This window comes from Strix aluco, chromosome 1 (assembly GCF_031877795.1).
Source record: "Strix aluco isolate bStrAlu1 chromosome 1, bStrAlu1.hap1, whole genome shotgun sequence".
NCBI lineage: Eukaryota > Metazoa > Chordata > Aves > Strigiformes > Strigidae > Strix > Strix aluco.
In genome coordinates, this window is record NC_133931.1 from 17,523,833 (window position 1) to 17,548,482 (window position 24,650).

Genomic DNA, 24,650 nt, shown 5'->3' on the forward strand with positions numbered 1-24,650 from the left:
TCTCACTGTGTTTTATGAGTCCAGTATTCTTACAGTCATATACTATCAAGTATCAGTTGAATATCAAAATTGATTTGGACAAGTAAAGTAGACTAGGTAATGTGAGTGTTATTTATACTTTTGGAGGCAATAAAAATAGTTATTAGACTTGTAAAGTCTTCATAATAATTTCAAACCTCTGGAATTTTTGTCAGTTACAGTTTTGATACTATCAGTTCAATTTTTTTAGTAAATGGTGTAATTCCTGCTCAGTGTTTCCTCTTTAAATATGTCCATGATTAGTTAAAGGAAATATATTTCCTTTTTTTTCAGGTGCTCCTTTTTTTTGAATAATCAAATGGGTTCAGATTTTCTCAACATGACTTTCTACAGCAGATAGATTCTTGTGAAAAACTAATCTTGAAAAAGTTATTCTTGTCTTTCCTATTGCTACCTTTTCAACCTTCCTAACCATATAGTCCCTGGAGTAGCTGAGTATAATTTTTAACATTAATGATAGATCATCTTTCTATTTAATAATTTTGAAATTTCCTCCAGACTGTGATCTGTCTTGTGGTTCCTCTTCCGCAGTCTTATATAGAAACTTATCAGCCTTACTTTGCAAGGGCCATTACATAATGTTTACTTTTTTATTTTTCTGTTTTTCACTTCTATATCTTCCTGTATTTTTCATAGACTCTGCAGCTCTTCTTTATCCCCTTCTTTCACAAACATTTTTTATTTATTCTGCAAAAAGGAGCTGTTCTTGGAGTAGTTCTTGGGTCACAACAACCCGCAGCAGCACTACAGGCTTGGGGAGGAGTGGCTGGAGAGCTGCCAGTCAGAGAGGGACCTGGGCGTGTTGATTGACAACCAGCTGAACATGAGCCAGCAGTGTGCCCAGGTGGCCAAGAAGGCCAATGGCATCCTGGCTTGTATCAGAAATAGTGTGGCCAGCAGGGAGAGGGAAGTGATCTTACCCCTGTACTCGGCACTGGTGAGGCCGCACCTCGATTCCTGTGTTCAGTTTTGGGCCCCTCACTACAAAAAGGACATTGAATTACTCGAGCGTGTCCAAAGAAGGGCAACGAAGCTGGTGAAGGGTCTGGAGCACAGGTCTTATGAGGAATGGCCGAAGGAACTGGGGTTGTTTAGTCTGGAGAGGAGGAGGCTGAGGGGAGACCTCATCGCCCTCTACAACTACCTGAAAGGAGGTTGCAGAGAGCTGGGGATGAGTCTCTTTAACCAAGTAACAAACAATAGGAGAAGAGGGAATGGCCTCAAGTTGCACCAGGAAAGATTTAGACTGGCTATTAGGAAATATTTCCTTCCAGAACGGGTTGTTAGGTGTTGGAATGGGCTGCCCAGGGCAGTGGTGGAGTCCCCATCCCTGGACGTGTTTTAAGAGTTGGGTCGACATAGTGCTGAGGGATATGGTGTAGTTGAGAACGGTCAGTGTTAGGTTAACGGTTGGACTAGACAATCTTCAAGGTCTTTTCCAAACTAAATGATTCTGTGATTCTGTGATAGTTTATAGAGCTGTTATCCACTATTAAATCCTCCTTTTCTGATATGTCTGTTGTATGATTTTTTTTTTTTTGCAAGGTTTCATCACATGTTTTTAATACCAAATGTCCTGGTTTAGCTGGGATAGAGTTAATTTTCTTCCTAGTCACTGGTGTAGTGCGGTGTTTTGAATTTAATTTAATTAATTTAATAATGTTGATAACATACTGATGTTTTATTTGTTGGTAAGTAGTGCTTAGCCTAATTTAAGGATTTTTCAGTTTCTCATGCTCTACCAGCAAGCAGGTGCACAAGAAGGTGGGAGGGAACACAGCCAGGACAGCTGACCGAAACTAACCAAAGAGATATTCCATACCATAGATCATCATGCTCAGTATAGAAACTGGGGGAGTTGACCGGGAGGGGCAGATTGCTGCTCAGGGACTGCCTGGGCATTGGTCAGTGGGTGGTGAGCAATTGCACTGTGTGTGACTTATCTTTTATTGGGCTTTACTCCTATCTCTTCTTAATATTAATTATTATTATTATCATAATCATCATTATCATTATTATAATTATTTTTAGTTACTAAACTGTTCTTATCTCAACCCTCAAGTTTTCTCACTTTTATTCTTCTGATTCTCCCCCCCATTCCACTGGGTAGGGAGGACTGAGCAAGTGCCTATGTGGGGCTTAGTTGCTGGCTTTATCACCCACTATAAGGGTGATAAAAGTGATGATAGTCTCCCAGATTTCACTTGCAAAATATCCTTCACTACAAAATGCAGTATCACCATACATGAGATTTTCAAAATATTAATTTTTAGTTTACTTGACTCTTCTCAGAATTTCTTCAATAACATCTAGACTTTAGTCTTTTAGGTTTATTCCTTCTTAATTAAAGGGGAAAAGAAGAGTATTTCCCAAATGTCATTCATTTTTGGCACAAGCATGAAATAACACAATAAATTGCAGATCTATGATTATTCCTCATCAGTCTATATAAGGATATAATAATAGCACCATCTTTTAATTCAAAAATGTAATGATCATTTAGCAACTGTTAAGGTAAAAGGAGCTCTCTGAAGACCCTTGTGACACTATAGGTTGTCCACAGTCATAGTTTATAGAAATACTTCACAACTGTGACAGACAAGCCTTTAAAAACAGCAAGCTAAAATTATGGAGTGTAAAATACTGATGTCAGAGAAAAGCCTGATATATTGACTGTTTTCCACTGTAATCAAGACTTGAAACAATAATGATATTAAAAGACAAGAAGAATTATCTCAATAATACACATTTATGTATTGAGTTTTTAAACTTTTCCAAACTGAAAAAAAACCCCAAATCTTCCTCTCAGAAAAACATAGCATAACAAAACAAAACAAACAAAACAAGTTTTTCTGGGCTTATTTCCTGTTTTGTTCTGTGCCAAGTTTTCAAGTCCAAATGTCAGCTCCATATGGAAAAGTACAAAATCTTTTGAAGCCAGCATTATCACTTCATAAATAACCACAGCTAAATACCTAGAAAGATGTTTTTAGAATTAGTTTGTTTTCTTCCATTAATTTGAGAAACATATGCCAGTTAAAGGAGCAAATGTCCATATTCTCCTTGTAACTTACGTTGTCTAGTAGTTGTTACATTCAGAATCTTGTTACTCTCAAGACAAAACAAACCACTTATATGGAGTCAAGATTTACTGCTAGACTAATTAAAATCAGCCTACTAAAAATATAAAAACTAGCTATTACTAGTTTATTTACAATAATGCATTCCTAGTTCAAAACATGGAATCATAGAATGGTTTGGGTTGGAAGGGACCTTAAAGATCCAACCCCCCTGCCATGGGCAGGGACACAGGTTACCAAAAGCCCCATCCAACGTGGCCTTGAGCACTGCCAGAGAGGGGGCATCCACAGCTTTTCTGGGCAACCTGTTCCAGTGTCTCACCATCCTCACAGTGGAGAATTTCTTCCTTCCAGCTAATCTAAATTTACCCTCTTCCAGTTTAAAACCTTGTGCTATCACTACACTCCCTGATAAAGAGTACCTCCACATCTTTCTTGTAGGCCTCATTAAGTACTGGCAGACCAATATAAGGTCTCCCCAGAGCCTTCTCTTCTCCAGGCTGAGCAACCCCAACTCTCTCAGCTTGTCCTCATAAGGGAGGTGCTCCAGCCCCCTCATCATCTTGGTGGCCCTCTCTGGACCTGCTCAAGCAGGTCTATGCCCTTCTTATGTTGGGCGCCCCTCCAGTTCTAAAGTGAAAAGCACCACACTTCCTGAAGTAGAATCAGGGGTGGGGGACATTTACAGGAAGTCATCTTTATCCTGAGGTCTTCACTGGGAGTAATACAATGTTTATAGTGGGGATTTCTTCCTCAGTCTTGTGGTTGACCCTTTAGTTCTTCTTCTAGGTGATTTCCTTATATCTCTGTCTCATTGTTTTCTAGTTGCAATTAACATAAATAACTACTGTTCATTACGTAGTGCCCAGGTTTGTCAAACCTTTATTATACGGAAGTCAGAAGCTAGGTCAAAAAATAACTACTTGAGCTCCAGAAGACTGTTAAAAAGAGGTAAACCAGCTCTGGCCAAAACAAGCCCAGAGAGCACTGAACACTGTGCAGTCAGTCTAGTACATAGCTTGCAGCCTTTTACTACTAAGGGAAAAAAATGCTGGATTACATGTTTGTATTGTTTGTCAGGACCATCAAACCTAAAAGAATGGAAAAATTGACTGATATCTGTTTGTAAAAAAATGCTTCTTCTTTTTATGTCATTGTTTGATTTTAGCTTGGGAGCAACAGTACAGTTCTCCTGCGATGAAGATTATGTGCTACAAGGTTCAAAAAGTATCACCTGTCAGAGGATAGCTGAAGTTTTTGCTGCATGGAGTGATCATAGACCTGTGTGTAAAGGTAAAGAGGAATTCTTACCCTTATAGTGATTTGTTCATTTCACATCTAGCTATTTTTTTGATAGCCAATCCTATTAAATTAGTATTTTCTAACTATCTGAAGTTTTAATCCTAGTGTCCCCACTTTCTTAGTAAAAAATGTCCCACCTATAAAGGTTTTTTTAATACGAATTTTGTATTTCCATATGATTAATTTACTTGGGAACTTACATTATGAAGTTCGCTTCATAATGAGCTGATGAAAATCTATCACATCTTAAATATTAGGACTCAATAAGACAGATTTCAAAGTTGCAGTGATTCAATATACAATCAGTAGTTCATGAAGGATCTTCATTGCATATTTGCTAAGCAGATAAGAAAGACATGAATTTGGGAATAATAAGGACTGGTGAAGTAAGTTTGTACCTGGTTTTGACCCTGACCAAATGGATAAAGGGCAAAAAATACAGAAAAATGAAAGAGAAGAAAAGCACAAAGTCATTCAGCTGAATATATCTGATGTCCAAATACCATGACAAGTATTATGATGAATACCTGAATCAAGGAATGAAAGTATTAGTGTATAAGTATATATATAATGAAAATATGCATGTACGTATACAAGTAATTTGGCATAACAGCAAAACCTAATATGGAAGAGTAGTTTGTTCACAAGGAATGCTTGGGTGTGGGAAACAGGAGGGACATTTATCTTGTAATTCAAGGTTATGGATACTTATACTAATGTCCAGAGAAAACTGTGAGATATTTCTGAACAGTTTGAAGAAGGTAAAAATATCTGAGGGTTGTATCCAGATGGTGTATAGTAGAAATCCACAAACACTGGAAAATTACATGGGTAATTTTTCTTTTGGCTAATAAAATACCAGGACAGTCTAAATGAGACTCGCTATGGATAAGAATGAAGTGCTAGGTGTAGGTTGGAATAATCAGCTACCCAAATCTGAGGTGAAGAAAAACATAATAGATGTTGCAGCTACAGAAATAGCTTTACAATAGATCACAGCAGTATATGCTTCAATAATACCATAGCACATAAACAAGTAAAAAGTTTAGTTGTATACATATACGTATACATACTATTAACATTTTCTATCCTACTACTGTGTACTATATGTGTTTGTAATTAACAGAAATTACAAAAGAGATACAGAGGAACACATGCATGGCAGAATTAATCATGTAATGTAGTTTATAGTAAAACTAGTAAGGCTTTATCTACTAGAGTTTTTCAGCATATTCGCATATCCTAAATTAGATACCTATTTTAGGATGGTAGTCTCCTAATCTTCCAAAGGAACCAGCTGGGAGTTGTACACTTGTATAAGGATGTTGACACGCACCGTTAAACAGTGTGACAGCATCTATTATTCTTGTCTGTGGATCACTTGCTGGAGGAGGTTGTCAGACATAGCTGATTAAATCAAGGATCCTGTCTCCCACCTTAAGTGCCTAAAGCTATGCAATGTGAGTACCCCTGATTTTCTCTGCTATGGAAATTAAGTCTAAGAAAAGTGTGGACCAGTGAAAGTAGGACAGAAGAAAATATTAAAAAGGTTCAAAATTCTCTAAAATATAGCTTAATACAAACAAGTGGGAAAGAATTGGGCTGCTTTGATCTAGAGAAAGAAGAATCCAGTGAAAGAAGAGGGAAAGCATAAAAATATAATGGGCTACAATTGTGCAAAGGAAGGTTTACGATTGGACACTAACAAAGCTTTCTGAAGGAAAGAATGTCACTCTATGTGAGTAAAAGTTTTCAAGATCAGGTGAGATATACATATACCCAGGAGAGTTTAAAGACATGTTATCTCATCTTGAGCTGGGGTAATGGACTAAATATCTTTTCATTCTTCCAATCCCTATTTTCTGTGTTTTATAAACGAAAGAACATCCAGATTTCAAAACTGATTCATGAAAAAAAAATAATCATCATTAAGATCACATATAAGTGTGGCTGAATGACAGGATTTATATATTCCTTGTATGATAACTATGATAAAATGACATTCAAAGGTTCTTGACTTTCATATCCCACATAAATGGTAACATAAAAGGTAACTATACTGCAAATCTTGCTATCCTCTGCATATTATATATTTAATAATACAATTTATTAATCTGTCATTGAAAAGACACTTTACAAGGAGAGCATACTGCAATTAGCATTTCATTTATCAATACCACACACACTGTCATTTTTTTAAAAATCTCTCCTAACAGACAATAGTGTTATCAGCAGTACTGTGATAAGACTGAGATGTATGCACAGCTGCTTGTAAGTATAGAAGGGCAGCTCAATAGCTTTTGGGGACTATGGCTGTACCGGGTCTGGCTGAGACAGAATGTATAGATGGTTGTTAAATATATTGCTTTTCACTTTTGTACATTTTGAATTCTGAATAACATCAGGTATCAAAGTACTTTGGTATAAAAGGATAACCACATTCTTCAGTCCATTTTTTATTTTTTTCCCAGTATGACTATTTAGAACTAACATTGTATAATGATTTACAAATCATGTTTGTAAACATGTGTCTAATGATAAAGTAAGCATTAAAACTGAAGTAGAAAGAAAAAGAAAGCAATAAATCAATTGGAAGCTAGCAGTCCTGATAAACTTCTATCTAAATGTGAAACTGCAGAATGTGTATTAACTGAATATCCCAAACGGGCAGTGTTTCACTTCTTTACACTCACCAACTTCATAGAACTAGTTAATTCCACCTTAAAAAGCAGAGGATCAATATTAAGAAAGTTATTAGGAATTGGTACAATGCCATACATGCAGTGAAAAGCCAGACAGATGGTATAGATAATAATATCTATAGTTTGTCAAACAAGAAATGCTTTAGTGTCATTAGCTGCATTAAAATTACTGATTTAAGTACCATCGGTGTGGTATAATTTTGGTTCTTTTGATTAACAAGTTGTTTCAATTAGACTCTTAGATACACTAAATCTGGAATATAAATATTTCATCTAGACTAATAATTATGTCTTCGTTAAGTTTCATGCACAGAACACACAAACATTTTGAAAGAATTTTGCATAAGTAGCAGCAATATCACACAGTAACATAAAGAAAGTATCTGCAAAAATATGTGTGCATCTGCTTGTTGAACTTGCATGTTTGTGTACAAACCATTTGGGCAAACAAATTAGGCAATCATGCATAAATGTTACTTTATGTAAGAAATTAATATTTTCTTCTGAACTGATGCAGCTTTGCAGATAACGAGAGCACAAGTGGTATATTAGATACTTCACCTGTTATTCTTTATTAATTTAAAGTACTGCTTTGTATCATGTGGTGTTTTCTATTTGAACAGTACAGCTTGCAATTGTTTTCATTTACTTATATAAATTATATTTTGCACATACCAAAAATCCCACAGTAATGATACGTTTTTCAAAAATAGCATGCAAATATCAATAATCAGTTACATTAATATACTGCAATTGGTCAAAGACCTAATCAGGAAGTTCCCAATTTTGTTAGATGTATTTCATTTGACATCATAAATTCTCAGGACTTGTTCTCATAAGGCATATGAGTGGCTGAGTATAACTTCCTGACAAAAATGAAATATTAACTCTAGGAGTTACCATGTAATACCAGCTGGAACTGGCATAAGATCACATTCAGGAAAGTGAATCTGGAATAAGTCTGAAGCATTTCTACAGGAGAAATACAGAAGGACTTTGAGAAGGAAAACTGATACAATACTTCCAGAGTGTTAGCAAATATTGTAATTGTCAACATCTTTTAGACCTTAAGACTAGACTCCAGGAAAATGCTACTCTGGAGGTCTGGCTGATTTCTGAACCTTCAAAATTCTGGAAGAGACTGTATTTATATCAGATGTCCGGACTAGATTTAATTGCAGTTGGATTATCTTGTAGTTTACCAACAGTTACCCTTTCTTTTTCATCTTTTAAAATATATTTTATAATACATGTCTCCCATCACCCTAGCAAAATAGTAGTTGCTTGGGTAGATGGACATGGTGAAGAAATATAGCAGAAAATCAAGGCATTTGATTGTGATTTATGGACAAGTTATATTGAAAGGATATTAGAATTTAGAGCTATGAGAAAAGTATGACTTTATGTTGTAGGCAAGCAGATAAATTAACATAAGCAGCAGCTGAAAATTAACTGATCACTGTCTGCATTTTATTGAAATTTTAAAGTGGATTCATTGTCTCAAACACCTGTTTTTTTAGCGGCAGTTTTTCAAGATCAATACATCATGCAAGCCTATCATTCTGCTGGGGATTTTTAAATTTGTTCTAATTTAATTGACCTCATGTAAATCTTGTAGCATACCATTGTTACAGGACAGCAGAACAAACAATGCCTTCCTGTACTTCTTGAGAAAGAAAAAGAAAAAAAATTCAAAAAATGAGATGAGAATCTTAGCCCAGTCATTTATTGCACATTGATTTACAGTTAAAGTCTGTTATTTGACAGATGAAAATTTCTGCAGTTGCTAGTATTTCCGTATCCCAAGAAATGCTTAATACATGTGGCTGTAATAACATGACTTCTTACGTCGACTTCTCTGTGACTTAATTCAAGAGAGAAAGTTTAAACACTTCAGGATTGAGACCCTACTTATTTATCTGCCATGGGATTCAGTATTCCCCTGCAGGGCAATGCCATTATTACAAAGCCAACTTGCTTAAGCAGAGACAATTATCTACTTTATGAAACTATTTGCCAGTTGATAAATCTCTTCCTCTCATTTACGTTTCAGGAAATGAAACAGATAGATCTATTCACAGTTGGTCGATTAGCCTTTTTATTTTCATGCCTACCGCTCCTGTTTTCTGCTTGCTTGTTTCTCAGACTCTGTGAAACATTTATGAATGCTGCCTTTTGTAAGTCTGCTGGCAAGTCAGCAACAAGTTCTGCAACAAGTACAGTATTTTGGAAAAGCTCATCTAATCTGTAGAAAGAAAAAGTGGTTTTGAAATAATTCTTTGTATCCGAGGAAACTAAAGGAGAGACATGATATAAATTGCGATCATCCAATTAATAGGCAACCTAAAAAGTTAGATTATTAGTAGAAAAAGGAACAAATGATACTATGTATCTGAATTGGGTTCTGACAGATTTAGAACACAGTTTTTTTGCTTTGTGTTGCTATTTTGTTTCAGTTTATTTCACTGACTAGTGATTTTTAAAACAACAATGAATTCATGGACTGAGTATCTTTCATTTGATAGATTGTAAACATCAGTTTGATTAACATGGATATGCAAGCAGAATGTACGTTATGAATTTTAGATCTTGCCTTTACAAATACCTTTACTTACCTATAGTACATTTTTGAAAAATCCACCTTTTCCTCACTTCTCTCCAAAATGCAGACATGTATCTGGACCTCTTAAATGTGTTGCTCACTAACAGTGTATGTGTATATGTATACACACACCCATATATACAGCTATTGCGTCATAGATAAATAGGTCTGAAAGTGGTCCTAACAGGTCAGCACTACTTTCTTACTCCAGCTGTATTTATTCCCAGAAGGTGTTTGACTAATGTTATTTATTTCCAAAGAAAGAGCTCTTAGATGCTACTCAAGCACTCCAGTCCTTCAGTAGCCTTGCAAGTAGAGGAATTTTTCTCATTCAAATGTGAATCCTTGTTGCTGTGCTTATTTCAGTAGGTGCTTCTATATAAAGAGCAGGTTATTTAAGTCTTTTCAATGGTTTATTGTATACTTCAAGAATACCTGCTCCTCTTTAAACTAACAAACAGCAGATCAGTCAGTCTCTCCTTGAAGGTCATATTTATAGACCTCCCACCTTTTCCATCATTTTCCCACTGGGTCTGTGTCTTTCTTAAAATAAAGTTTCTAAAAACAGGCTTAGCATTTCAGAAGGGACTTTCCTAGTGCTCACCGGAGATGAGGAATTATTTCTTGCATTTTCACACATTTTTCTACCTATAACTATGTGCATGTCTTCCAGTTTGATAATCTTTTCATAACAGGATATTTTTTACTCAGCTCATGTTTCTGAGCTACTGTAACATCTGAAGACTTGCTGCAAATGACTTGCTTCTTACATTGTATTTGTGAATTCATTATTCCTGTTCTTGTGTTTTGTCCTATACTTGTCTCTTCTGAATTGCATCCTATTTTAATGTAATTTCTTCATTTTCTCATTTTTAATTCTAATTATATTTGCTAATATATTCATAGTCCTTCCCAGCTCTTTGTTAAATGCACTTCATTCTGCTGTCCAAGGTGTTAATGAAAATAATGAATGAACCTGACCCAGAACAAACCTCTGTGAAATCCCATTCATTTATTCGTTACTTTTGACACTGAGACACTGATCAAGAATCGGAGAAGTCTAGGCTGGAAAGGACATCAGGAAATGATCTGATCTCCTGCTGCAAGCAGGGCCTTAGATGAGGTAATCCATGGCTGTCTCAAGTCAAGTCTTCACTACTCGCAGTGAGGGAGATTCTACCACTTCTTTCAGCAACCTATTCAAATGTTTAATAGTTCTTAACGAGGGAGAATTTTTTTCTTAACTCCTGAAGATTTCTGAAGGTTCCTGTTACCTTTTATTCTGTCTCTATGCATTCCTGTGAAGAAAGTATCTTTATGTTTTCTGTAACTACCTTCTAGATAGGAAAGGACTGTGAATAGGTTCCTCCTTGAGGATTCTGATCTCTAGGTCGAACAAACCCAGTTCCTTCAATCTTTCTTCATCTGCCAAGTTCTCCAGTCTTTGTGGTGGTCTTCCACTAGACCCTTTCCAATTTCACAATGTCTCTTTTAACCTGGAGGAACCACAAATGGACAGTATACCATATGTGGCCTAACAAATACTGAGTAGGGCTGAATAATCACACACTTCATCTGCTGGCTCTATTCTTACTGATACAGCCCAGTGTGCTTTGCTACCAAGGCACATTGCTGGTTTTTGTTCAGCTTCCTGTCCACCAAGGCTCCCAGATACCTTTCAGCAGAACTGTTCCCCAGACAGTCAGTCATCATCTGCACTGTTTCTGGGGTTTATTTTATCCCATCTAGGACTTTACATTTATCCTTGCTAAAACACATGTAATTCTTGTTGGCTCAGTCTTCCAGCCCTCTGAGGTCTCTTTGTCTAGTGTCTCTTTCTTCTGGTGCAAATACCTCTCCTCCCTCTGTAAACTTGGTGAATGTACACTCAATCCCATCATTCAAATTAGTTTTGAAAGTATTGAATACTATCAGACCCATTACTGACCCATGAGGAACTCCACTCATAACTGTCTGCCAGTTGGACTTTGAGCCTTTAACCACCATGTCGTACAAGGAGCGGCTGAGGGAACTGGGGTTGTTTAGTCTGGAGAAGAGGAGGCTGAGGGGAGACCTCATTGCCCTCTACAACTACCTGAAAGGAGGTTGCAGAGAGCTGGGGATGAACCTCTTTAACCAAGTAACAAGTGATAGGACAAGAGGTAATGGCCTCAAGTTGCGCCAGGGAAAGTTTAGACTAGATGTTAGGGAGTATTTCTTTCCAGAACAGGTTGTTAGGCATTGGAATGGGCTGCCCAGGGCAGTGGTGGAGTTGCCATCCCTGGAGGTGTTCAAGAGGTGGGTTGACATGGCGCTTAGGGATATGGTGTAGTTGGGAACTGTCAATGTTAGGTTAACGGTTGGACTAGATGATCTTCAAGGTCATTTCCAACCTAGACGATTCCGTGAAATTCTGTGAAATTCATCCTTTCAACTAGTTTTCCAAATGTCTTGTGGTCAGTCTGTCCCAAACATGCTTTATGAGTTTATGAAGAAGGTGATGAAGGACACTGTCAGACATCTTCTTAAATTCAAAGTAAATTATGTCTATAGCTCTCCTCTTACTCAGTGGGTGTGTCTTTTCATCATAGGAAGTAACCAGTTTGGACCAGTTGGATTGGACTTCTGAAGTCCAGGCTTTATTCTGTTACTTGTCTTTCTCATGCCCTTTAGGGTCTTAAACTCTATAATGCTATGGTCATTGCAGCAAAGGCCAACATTGAGGGCCATGACTCCAAACAAATCTTTCTTATTTTTGAACAGTAGGTCTAAAAAGGCAGCACTCTTGTTTGGTGCATTCTGCAATTGTGTTAGGAAGCTGTCTAAATTTCACTACAGAAATCTCCCAGACTGCTTTTGCACCACAGTGTTGCTTTCCGAGCAAATATCAGGGTAGTTGAAGTCTCCTAGGAGAACTAGGGCCTGCAGGCCCAAGGCTTCTGTGGGTTATTTGGGGAAGGCTTGGTACTGATCACGTGGACTTGTTACAACCTAGACTGGGATCCCAGAGAGTCACAATGGCTCTGTGATCCCTTTGGGTTAAATTAAGGTGAAATGACACCAAACAACCAGTTGAAATGTTTTACTTGTGGTAGAAAACAATTTAAACCTGGAAAAGGATAATAAGCAATGTGTTGTCTTATAAATCTATAAGAAATAAAAGAAAAGAAAGAAAATAAAGAGAGTCAAAGAAATCTGTTCACCACCCCTGGATCCAGCGTTGTCTCAGGTCCGCTAATCTTGGGTGGTGGGTGCACACACAGCAAAGTTTTCTGTCGCCTTTTAAGTTCATCTTATTGGCTGATTAACATAGTAGACGAGGAGGGTTGGGTATTCCACAAACTCATTTCCATGAAAGACAAGGAAAAAGGTGGAGCATGGGTTCTGCATATACATTTAGGAGGAACGGGGTGCACCACCCCTTGTCCAATTGTGTCGGTGGTTGTACTCACCCTGCCCACCCTTGTTTTTTCCTCTGTTCTCACAGATTTTTGCTGACTTCCTGCTTCTTGAGCAATCGTCCAGCTTCTGGGTCAGAAATGCTTACCTCTTCTCAGGCCTTGTCACCTTTTTGGGCTTACACAATGGAGCCAATGATTAGCAGCCCTTGTACTTGATGAGAAACATTTGGTTTCACTCATTCCACATTTCCCCCCTCTGTGATTTATCTAAGGAGTTTGTCAACACACTGCAAGGGAGTGGGGGGGTGCATCCTTCAATACACTCCTGCTTCCTTGGGTGACATTCCTTAGACTAATCACAAAGGCCACAGATTGTCCTTGAGGTTTTCTGTGTTGATGAATGTTTGCGACATTACCTCCTTCAGTTCCTTACAGGTCTGTAGCAAACCCTTACCATGAGATCTCCTCTGATGGAGATCTCAACAATTTTGAAACATAGGCTCTCTAGAGAACTGATCTCTTGTCATTGATAAGCTCCATGCACTCAACCTTCTCTTTTACATAGAAGCCAACCACTCCTCTTCTACCCTTTCTGCTTTTCCTGGATAGCTTGTAAGCATCCATTACAGTACTCCAGACATGAGAGCTGACATTTCTGTAATTCCAATGAAATCATCATTCTTTAACTAAGCATGGTGTCCTGGTCTTGCTTGTTTCTCAGGCTACATGCATTGGCAGACTACAAAGTAGCTCAGGGAAGGACCATGTGCCTGAGCTGTCAAATGCAGCTCCTGAGTGGAGTTGAGGACTAACACGCTTACCACAGCTCTTTGTCACACACACAGTTTCCAGCACCCAGTTTACAGCTGCACCACATCAGAGCTGCCTTTAAAGCAAAGTTAGCTGAGTGCCTAGGAGTGCAAAAAGAAGGCATATGCAAGGTCCCAATAGTGGACAGCAAATTTTAGATTATATTAATGTTACAGGCTATTGTAAGTTCTTTCAAAGCTGGAAGAAAAATGTAGTGATGTTTTCTGTTAGTTGTGTAAAATAGAGAGAAAATCTATTATTGTAAAACTTTGATTGTGGTGTGAAATCTGTCCACTTTCTTAGGGAGACTATTCCTTGTATAGCTTGGTATTAGATATTCATCACTTTATCATACGGTCATCAATTATGTTGTTATTCTTAGGCAATTCAATGGTCTTTATTGATAGAAGATATGCAGTTGATATTGTAATTTTAATGAATTCAATATACTTTTAGCATTAATTCAGCATTTATTCGGTATTAATTCACTTTTGCACATGTAGAATGACTCCATCTTCCCAAGTAATTATCAATGAATCACATTAAGATGTTTAAGAAAATTCTTCTGAAGACTTATAGATGTAGAATAATATCATTTTTTGTGTGTTAGATTATTTGTGAAGAAATTTTTTTTAACTTTTTAAAATTTGACATCCAGAGAGAAGAAAATAAATCTCTTTAAACACAGACTCATTAGATCTAGTGAAGAGACGTATTGCCTTATATTCTAGAAGTGACAGACATTTGACTTCAGAGATGCTCCATCCCATCCCTTCATCTCATGATTCAGTCCTCAGTTCACAGACACCACTTACTGGCATTTTTATTTTACCCTACTCATTTGCATTTATTAATTCTCCAAAGTAATGTGAGAAAAACTTATGACAAAGGATGAAGAGAGGCTGAAAGACAACATTTTGCCATTTGCTAAAGGGGAAAAAATTCCATTCTGGGCCCATGTATTGTTTTGATTACAGTCCTGTAAGACTGGTTATTTGGCAGAAGAATTACAAAGGAACTGAAAGATTGATAAGTTCTCTGATATTAGCTGATCCTCTTACCATTCCCAAGAGGTGGTTAACATAGGGAAAACTCTGTTATAGCATCCTCCATCCTTAGTAAAGATCCACAGACAAAATAAGAGATTATTTTTTTCCCCCCAGTTAGAACACCAAGACTTTATCATTTCCCACCAAGGCTTTACCATCTCCCTCCAAGCCTGATCAAGTGCCAAGACAGTATTGATTGTATTTTCTGTCTGTTGGCAAGGGCTACAAATTAAATAATTCTAAACTAAGTTTTCAACATGATTGATTTTCATATTATTGGCCATGACAAGTTGCTTAGACAATTTTGGCCTCTTCACAAATAAAATGTCATCCCCCTTTAAGCATTTTTTCTTTTTTCTTTATCGTTTCTTCTGCTTTCACATTAAAGTCATAGATATAGTTCACATGAAAGAAACATTAGGACATGCAGTCCTACATTCTCTTTCAGAAACAAAATCAAAATTAAATAAGATGTACTGCAATACAGATGTACAGAAGTCGTACTTTTCCTAAACAAAGAGTGAAGAATAAAGTGTATGTTTAAATCTTAAGTGATAAAAGCCTGTACTTCCTGATTACTTATGATTTTAAGTTTGTTTAGAGTCATGTCGATAATTGAAACTGTAGTGCATACTATGTGAAAGTGCTATTAATGCAGAACTAACAACTGAAACACCATTAGCAAGCTAAACATACTACTGCTTATACTGGCAGAGAAATTGAACTCTTCGAGCATAAGAAGATAGTTTTATTTAAAATTAACTCACCAAAAATTGCTGTCTTCAAGATTTTAAACACGGATGTGACTGTTGTCTTTGAATATTCCTACTGTTACGCATTGCAGATTTCTGATGGTAAAGAAATCTACTACATTATGCTGCAAAAGAACTTTGAAGAAAGCACTACATTCATATAGCTTAAATATCATCCAGTATCTTAACTAATGGGGTGCAAGATGAAAAATATTCCCTTTTTTAATTGAAATAAGTAATTGTGAATAGATATAATAGATACTTACAAAGAAAATTTGGGAAGACTCCTCAAAACCTCTGTATTTTGAATTCACTTTAAAGAAATGGTCACCAAAACCTCATTACTCATAGTTTGTGGTTTATACATTGTGAGTGACTAAGTTAAACAAGACTGGAGAAAACTATCTGTAAAAAATCTGTATTGGCTGCTTCCTGCATATTGACATAAATGCCATATCTCAGTGTAATGTTAGGCCAACATAGATTTAAGTAACACCTCAGAGAGATGAAACATATAAATGATGTCCTAAATTCAAAGACTGAATCATTCTGGTATTGTACCATCACTTGAAGAATATATTTTAAATGGGAATGTACAAAATGTAGTTTAAATGGTTTTATAGTACTTCTGTAAAGACATAGGTGTCAAAGTAAAAACCCATGAGTCTGTGAGAATACATCTTCTATACATATGTGGTTGAAAAACTTTAGAAATACATCCAATTAACTTTAATGACTTCTGCAGCCAGACTGGAACAAGGTTTTACTAAGTTAGAAAGTATTTCTAGTTCTGAGGTGGACATATGACTGTTTTAAACAGATTTGTCATTCCATATGTATGCATAGAGTGACACATGCAAGTGATGTAATAAGTTTGTAACTGAAAACTTTTTTAGGAAAAAGATTATAATTGAAAAAAAAAAAAAAAAAAAGGCCACAGGAAATAACTAACAGGATAGGGTTTAAAAATTCAGAATTAGGAGTCTGGATTTCTCATAAAGAGAGATTAATTTTTCCACTCTGCTGAGAGATTTGGTTCACATGAAATGCTCTTGCCTTCGTAAAATCTAGTGAAAAAATTTAAAATGAAAATTTAATATGTGATGGGTAAATGCTAGTAAGAGTCAGGTAGACATAGTGCTTAGGGATATGGTGTAATTGACAACAGTCAATGTTAGGTTAATAGTTGGACTAGATGATCTTCAAGGTCTTTTGCAACCTAGATGATTCTGTGATTCTGTAATTTGTTTTCCTTGCTGGTCATTGATAGTTTGTTGATGTTCTTCAAAATATTTTAACAAGTTTTTCCAGGAACTACATCCCATTGTATGATATGTCTGAGTATGGCAAAGTTATGTCTCTGTGTGCGGGGAGGAGGATATTTTCTTTTTGAAGGAAAGCTAAAACAATTAACTTTAAAGACTTAAAGTAGTCTAGGTGAAATACAAGTTATAAACTGTAGGAAATAATCTGGATTTGGATAAGGGGTATGATAGGTACTTGATATTTAATGTATAATTTCCATAACTCTAGAGATTATTTAAATAGAGACACAGAGATCCTCCTGAGAATATGGTATCCCCAAGCAGTGCCAAAAGATGACTGTCTTAATAATTAAAGCAAAAGCCTGGAATGAGGTATTCTAGGTTTGTCATTAAATTATTGTATGACCTGGGGCCATTATCAGATGTCTTAAAGTGCACCTGTCCTGCTGTTTTCTATTGTCTACTGCTAGGCTTATTAGGAGCTCAGTAAAGAGTAAATAAGGATTAAGGAACTCAAGCAAATTTTAGATTATCTGAAAACAGTCAATAATTTTTTTAAGTGGGGATGTTCTTCCTACAGAATTTACATGCCTTTCCACCTTACAGAGATATTATGAAACTGAAATAATTAGCCTTTATAAATTATTTTTAAATCTTTAAGTAGAAGTCTTGGTAGATGTAAAAACATTTTTACTCAAATGTGCTACAGTATAGTGACAATGTAAATTAATAATATCTAGAATATGCATTAACAGTAGCTCTTCATAAAGGCAATATAATACACTCCTCATTGCTCAGTTGGGCTTGTAAATGTAATAAAATCCTGTTTTGTAGTAGTTGTCTACCTTTTTCTAGTGGTTGTCTACCTTTATATGCCTAGTAATATATGTTAAGTTTACCTGTATGTACATTCTCCTGTGAAGATCCAGATCTTATCATTACTTATTTCAGACCTGGTTATTAATTATTCTAGCTTTCAGAGCATCACCTAAAGAGACACTAAAAAAATTATGGAACAAATTACAAGCTTATAATTAAATGTATTCCACTCTTTGTAAATAAGATTAAACCCCAGCATACTGTGACAGCTTCTGTATTAGTTAAAATATATAAATATTGGTATTTTATTGGTTTTTTAGATAAACATAGCAAACTATTCTGTATATAAATATATCATCTCATGTCCAAAAGACCTGAACACTTATGAGTACCAAAAGAAATTTTGAAAACCAATAATCAAAACTATTATCTTAAGAAAAAAATTCTCGTAAATTAAGGTATTGTCTAGAGAAAATAAGAAAAAGGAGAACAAGGAACTTGCAGCATCTGAAAGCTGGATTGCTGACAATGTAGAGGAAACAAGAGATCTGAGAGAAAAATGTTACTCCAAAAATCTGCACAGACATGATACCAAGATGACAGGAGTATCCTTTGCCTTGGAAAAATATATGAAGTGTACAGTTGTTTGACTGCTCACCTTCCTAGTTAAGGTAACAAACATTACTTTGTTTTTACACATAAAAGAGGAAATCTAAGGAATCCTATCCTTGTGTAGAGAAAACGATATACACTCCAGCAAACTGCGTAGAATTTTTCTAAGTTGAAATGTAAAACATCTTTAAAGGGGGTACTGTAGTTTAAGGAATTTCGGTACTTACAGGTGCAATTCCATGAGAAAGTTACAAGTTGTCTTCTGTCTGTATCGACCTTAGCAGAAATAGATGTTTCTCCTCAGTAAAACTGAAATATTCTGCTGTATTTATCTTTTCACAGAACTAGAAAATTTGTCTAAATTTACTCAGAATTTCTTGGTCAGAATATAAATCTTTAACTAGATCTTTTCTTCTCCAAAAATCTTTTCTTCTCCAAAAATCTTTTCTTCTCCAAAAAGCTTTTCCTCCTGCTTTGCAAAATGATACTTGATTGCCGTAATTATTTTTCTAAAACGTTGATGCTAAGTACTAACCGTGAGGTGATAACTCAGATTTGTAACCCAATTTATGTTAATAAAAATGTTTAGGGTTTTTTCCGAAAACTGTGGGAAGCTTATTTAAAATCTGCTTTAATTATTCAACCTTATTAAGTCCTTTGATGTCCTGTTTTTTCCTTCTTTTTCTATTTCCCCTTATCTTTGACTGACAGTATGTGACATTGTTAGGTGATAATATCACACATGCAACATTTTGTATCCGATTTCATTTCAATAAAAATTCCATCCTTCTAATATAGAATACTGAGACAAACAGTGAAGAGTTGTTCAAATAGGTAGATAGGTAGATAGACAAAATGGCTTGTCCCTTTTAGTCAAGAGGGTTTCTGTCTGCTTTTCTACATTTCTTTGTCTTCAAATTCCCATCTCAAAAAGCCACAGGAAATATAAATGATATAACTTCAAAACAAACAAACAAACAAAAAATCTCCAAAAAACTTACCCAAAACCAAATTCTGTTGAGCGCTTAAGAAAGTAGAGATTGTAAAAATTTCCAAAGTTTACTGAAATGTATATGTTAGTAATTTATTTTCAGATGAGTAATATATATTAGTACTCTGATATTTTCCAGTCTTATAAAAATGAATTACATTCTGTTCACTGTTCAGTGACTCAGCTGAAATTCATAATTACTTGATACTTGTGAGAAGAAAAAGCATTATGTTGGCATTAAGCTCTTGAGTTCAATATATTTATAAAGCAAGAGAATTAACTGCATACAATGAGTATTTATGTTCAGTTTGTTTACTCTGTTCATAACTTCATAGATTCATAGAATGATTTGGCTAGAAAGACCCTTAAATATCATCTTAGTTCCAACCCCCCTGCCATGGGCAGGGACACGTTCCACTAGATCAGGTTGCTCAGAGCTCCATCCAACCTGGCCTTGAAAACTTCCAGGACAGGAGCAGCCACAACTTCTCAGGGCAACATGTTCCAGTGTCTCACCATCTTCACAGTAAAGAATTTCTTCCAAAGACCTAATCTAAATCTACCCTCTTTCAGTTTAAAAGCTTTACCCCTTGTCCTATTACTGTACTCCCTGATAAAAAGTCCCTCCACATCTTTCCTGTAGGCCCCCTTTAAGTACTGGAAGGCTGCTATAAGGTCTCCCTAGAGCCTTCTCTTCTCCAGGCTGAACAACTCCAACTCTCTCAGCCTGTCCTCATAAGGAAGGTGCTCCAGCCCCATGACCATCTTCATGACCCTCCTCTGGACCCACTCAAGAAGGTCTATGCCCTTCTTATGTTGGGGGCCCCAGCCCTGGACACAGTACTCCAGGTAGGGTCTCATGAGAGCAGAGTAGAGAGGAACAATCACCTCCCTTGACCTACTGGTCACAGGATATGGTTGGCTTTCTGGGCTGCAAATGCACATTGCTGGCTCATAGTCAGTTTACTATCCATGGCTATTGACAAGTTCTCCACAGGGCTGCTCTCAATCCACTCATCGCCCAGCCTGTATTTGTGCTTGGGATCGCCTTGACTCATGTGCAGGACCTTGAACTTGACCTTATTGAACTTCGTGAGGTTTGCACGGGCCCACCTCTCAAACCTGTCAAGGTTCCGCTGGTTGGCATCCCTTCCCTTCACCGTGTTGACTGCACCACACAGCTTGGTGTCATCAACAAACTTACTGAGGGAGCACTCAATCCCACTGTCCATGTTGCTGACAAAGATGTTAAAAAACACTGGTCCCAATACCAACCCCTGAGGAACATGGCTCGTCACTGGTCTTCACTTGGACATGGAGCCGTTTACTGCAACTCTTTGAGTGTGACCATCCAGCCAATGCCTTATCCACCAAGTGATCCATCTGTCAAATCTGTGTCTCTCCAATTTAGAGACAAGGATGTCATGCGGGACAGTGTCAAATGCTTTACCTGAGTCCAGGTAGATGGCATCAGTTGTTCTTCCCTTATCCACTAAAGTAACCCTGTTGTAGGAGACCACCAAATTTGTGGATAACTTGCACAGTATTGAATAAATTCCACCAATTGAATATCATTTAATCTGTTTTGGCGTACATCTCAATATTTTATTTCAGGTAACTCACTTAGTATCTCTTTACATATAAGTTGTAAGTTTTTCTTCTGAAGAGTCATAGTCAGTTGTGCCTTAGTAGCTAATCATTCCTTTCCTTTTCAGATCTTCAGAGATTTTCCTGTAGCATGGAGGGCACACTGCAGGAAGAGTTACAGTTTGAAGGCACTAAATGAATAGGTCTTGCTGCAGTATTCTTGTGTGTCTTATAGACCAAAACAAATGGCCAGAAATCTCAAGAGAAATGTGGGAATTAGCGATGGAATTAATTAAAATTTGTTCCTAAAAGAAGCTACCCTAGAAAAATAATATTCCACCAGAAGAATCTTTCTTTTCTATTATATTCTACTAATATGAAGTTGGTATTTTTCAGTGTTCTTCTTCTATGAACAGCAAAGTTTTTAGGGTTTAAAATTTTATAATTTTTTTCTTATGTGATAAACTTTTAAGATAGAGTGCTAGCAAAGTCAGCTCTTTCTTTCCCTAGTCTTTGAATGAAAGTGCTTTTATTGTGTTAAATGTGTTCTGAACCAAACTGCTGAACTGGTTTGTAAGGGACTTTGTAGTTTCCAAATTCCATAAAATTTTTTATATGAGATTTTTACAGAGATGTTCATCTCAGTCATGATATCATTGGAAAATATATGTTTCAGTGTTTCTGGGACATATATGGCTACCAGTGAACTCACGGGTACCTTAGCAGTGATTTTCTCTCAAAAACGTGCCCTTTTCGTATCTGAACACTTTATTGGTCTGATTATAAGTTACCATCTTCTTGATAGTGATTAGTCAGACACTGAACCAAGTTTATAGTAGCTTTGATCAATTGTATAGTAATTACAGGAGGTGCTGTTATCTCTGATTCTTACATAAAACATTGGCAGTATAGAATTGCTAGTAAAATATTTAACAATATTTTTAAAATATTAACAGTTACATTTTTACATTAGACTTCAGGTGTAACATTTTATTTAAAATTTCCATGCTTTGTTAAATACTACATTAAAAATGTCTATGTTCATGACATTTTATACATGGTCTCCAAACTTTTTTGATTGAGCACCCATATCAGTAAAATTTCTGGGCACATCTCAACAATATATGTTCATTTATCTATAAGTTATATACATGTACTATGGAAGTTCTAATATTTTTTTTTCCTGCACCGTAGTGGTTTATTTTGCACAGCCCCTGAGGTACACACACCCCACTTTGGATACCACTAGTTTAGTTCACATTTTGAAACTTTCCTTCAAAGCCACAAAAATGTCTCTCTAAGAGAACTGTCTTGAAATGTATGTTCTGGATCTTTAGAAAGTGTCCTTCATCAAAAGTTATGCTATTCTGAGCTAGATCATCAGCCTATTTAGCTTCAGATTTTTGTACAATTGAGCATAGTGGGAAAAAATGAAAAATAAAAAAAAAAAACAACAACCAACTTTGTTCATTATTCGGAATTGGATTATTAAAATAAATCCTCTCCTCTTTAATTATCACTTTGAAAGGTGTTCTGGGCAGGGAGTGACACATAGATGACTTTTGCTGAAACTTAGTGGGATACAACTGTTAGCTAAGAGATTTTGTCAGGACCTTGAGGGCACCAACAGTCATTCCCGGTCCTCCCCAGCTCCACCTGTTACTACATAGTTGCTATCCTACACAATTGCATCTCCGTATGTATAATCTTTCCTTAGTTAAATTATTTGCCATACTGATCATGTTTTTTTCTTTCTTCATACTAATCTCAAATATAAAATTCATGCCAATCTCTGAAGTTAGTCGCAAAACTCATAATAATTTCTGAAGAGCAGATTGGAGTACTGGAATGGCAAAAGATTTGCACAAATTTACTGATTTCTGCCTCCTACCAAGAGCTGATTCCATGCTTAGAGGACAGTGAGATCTTATGAATTGTTTTTGTCTGTTACATGCAAAATTAATTAATAATCTTTTTCCTGTGTTGACAATGTGTCTGAAATCAGATGTGGTACTGTAAGAACATTTAATTCTCTTCAAAAAATGTAGTGACTTAGATATATAAAACCTTATTAACTCTAAATGATAGATCATACATATTGGTGTGTTGCAATTTGTGTGTAGTAAAATCCCTATTATATGAAAAATATTAAGGGTCGGATTTTGTAGGTCTCATGCTTGTATTTTACCAAACTGTTACTGCTGTTGCTGAATAAGTAAAATAATTGAGTGTGTTCAATATGCATCTGTGACCATAAATCTTTAGTGTAAATATAATGTTTGTTTTTGAAGATAGTAGATATCAGTGTCTTTATGCTTAAGTATTTCCCAATACTGTATAAAATATTCAGAAGCACAACCAGAACTAATATTCAAACATATGAATTATCTGCATAGGAATAGTAATCTAATTTATGCTCTCAGATCCATTCCAAAAAAGAAAGCAAATTCTTGCTGAATAATAATGAACCAAAGTCAGGACAGAAACCCCTGAAGACACAAGAGTACTCTGGAAAGGAACTGATCTGTTTCTTAATGATAATAATGATTAATTTCCTGATATTCACACCTTTAATATTTAAATTTCTTCAAAACACAGCATCTCAGATTTCAACTAATGATTTGAAGCTAGCTTGTATTGCCACAATCTTGATTTGAAGTAGTAGCCAATGAATTTTGACAGACTAAGGCATCAAATATGTCTATATTCAGAGAGGCTTCTTATGTCAGAAGGATCTATCTATTCATGGTGAATGAATCTGAATGATCTGAATGCCTGTGGAACTTCTGTTCTTTGCTGTATTTTGGAAACAGGTAGCCAGTCACCCATGCAGGTGACAACTAACCAATATCAAGATTGCACAGCAGGATTCTCAAATCCTTAAAATAAGTAGGGACAGATACAAGAAGTGCACGAAAAGGTGTTATGCGATGTTAATTTACCATTATATATATTTTTTACAATTTTGCAACTTTCAGCTTATCTGTAAACTCTACTCATGTTAAATAGAATTACTCATGTGAAGATCTGTGTAAACTGTGTCTGAGGCAGTACTTCCAAAATCTAGTGGAAACAGTTCATTTTTTTTCATCTTCTTTACTTACTCTTTGAAGCATTGTAAGAATCAGCACAGAGCCATGAGAGGCAGTGCACACTTAGGTGCACTGTCTTGTGAAAAACTACTTGAATTCAGAAGGTTTGTCAAAGAATGTCTTAAAAATGGGAAGTATTTATAATTTTCAATAAATAAAATAAAAAGTTTATGTAGACCACTTGTTACATCTCTGAGAGGTTTTTCTAATAATCATTAAAAGCTAAAAAAAAATAATCTTAGTTTTACAAGTGTATACTGCACCGCCTATTCTGCAGCACTTTAAAATTTTCAGCAATTGAGAACAAATCTTCATGTGATTCACACAAAATCCAAGGCAGAGACAGGGAACTTGTGATACTTATTGAGATAAAGACCACAGGTAATGGGACAAAAGCAAAAATGGGGATGTTGAAGGAGAAAATACTTTACTTAAGTTCAGAGGCAAATAGAAATTACTTTTATAAAAGCAAAAGAAGGACAAATAAATCGCATAAGAATTCTTTTGATTGTGTTTTACTGAAAAACTGTGGATTATACACCTGAAC

At 36.0% G+C, this 24,650-nt stretch overlaps 1 protein-coding gene across 2 annotated transcripts in view; it reads left to right on the top strand.

The window, feature by feature from the left end:
• Positions 1-24,650, top strand: part of CSMD3 (CUB and Sushi multiple domains 3) — a 756,099-nt gene that overhangs the window by 305,607 nt on the left and 425,842 nt on the right. For both annotated transcript variants that reach the window (XM_074808674.1, XM_074808748.1), the window contains one exon: positions 4,288-4,412. In XM_074808674.1, the coding sequence (XP_074664775.1) occupies positions 4,288-4,412 (125 nt within the window). The remainder of the gene's footprint in view (positions 1-4,287; positions 4,413-24,650) is intronic.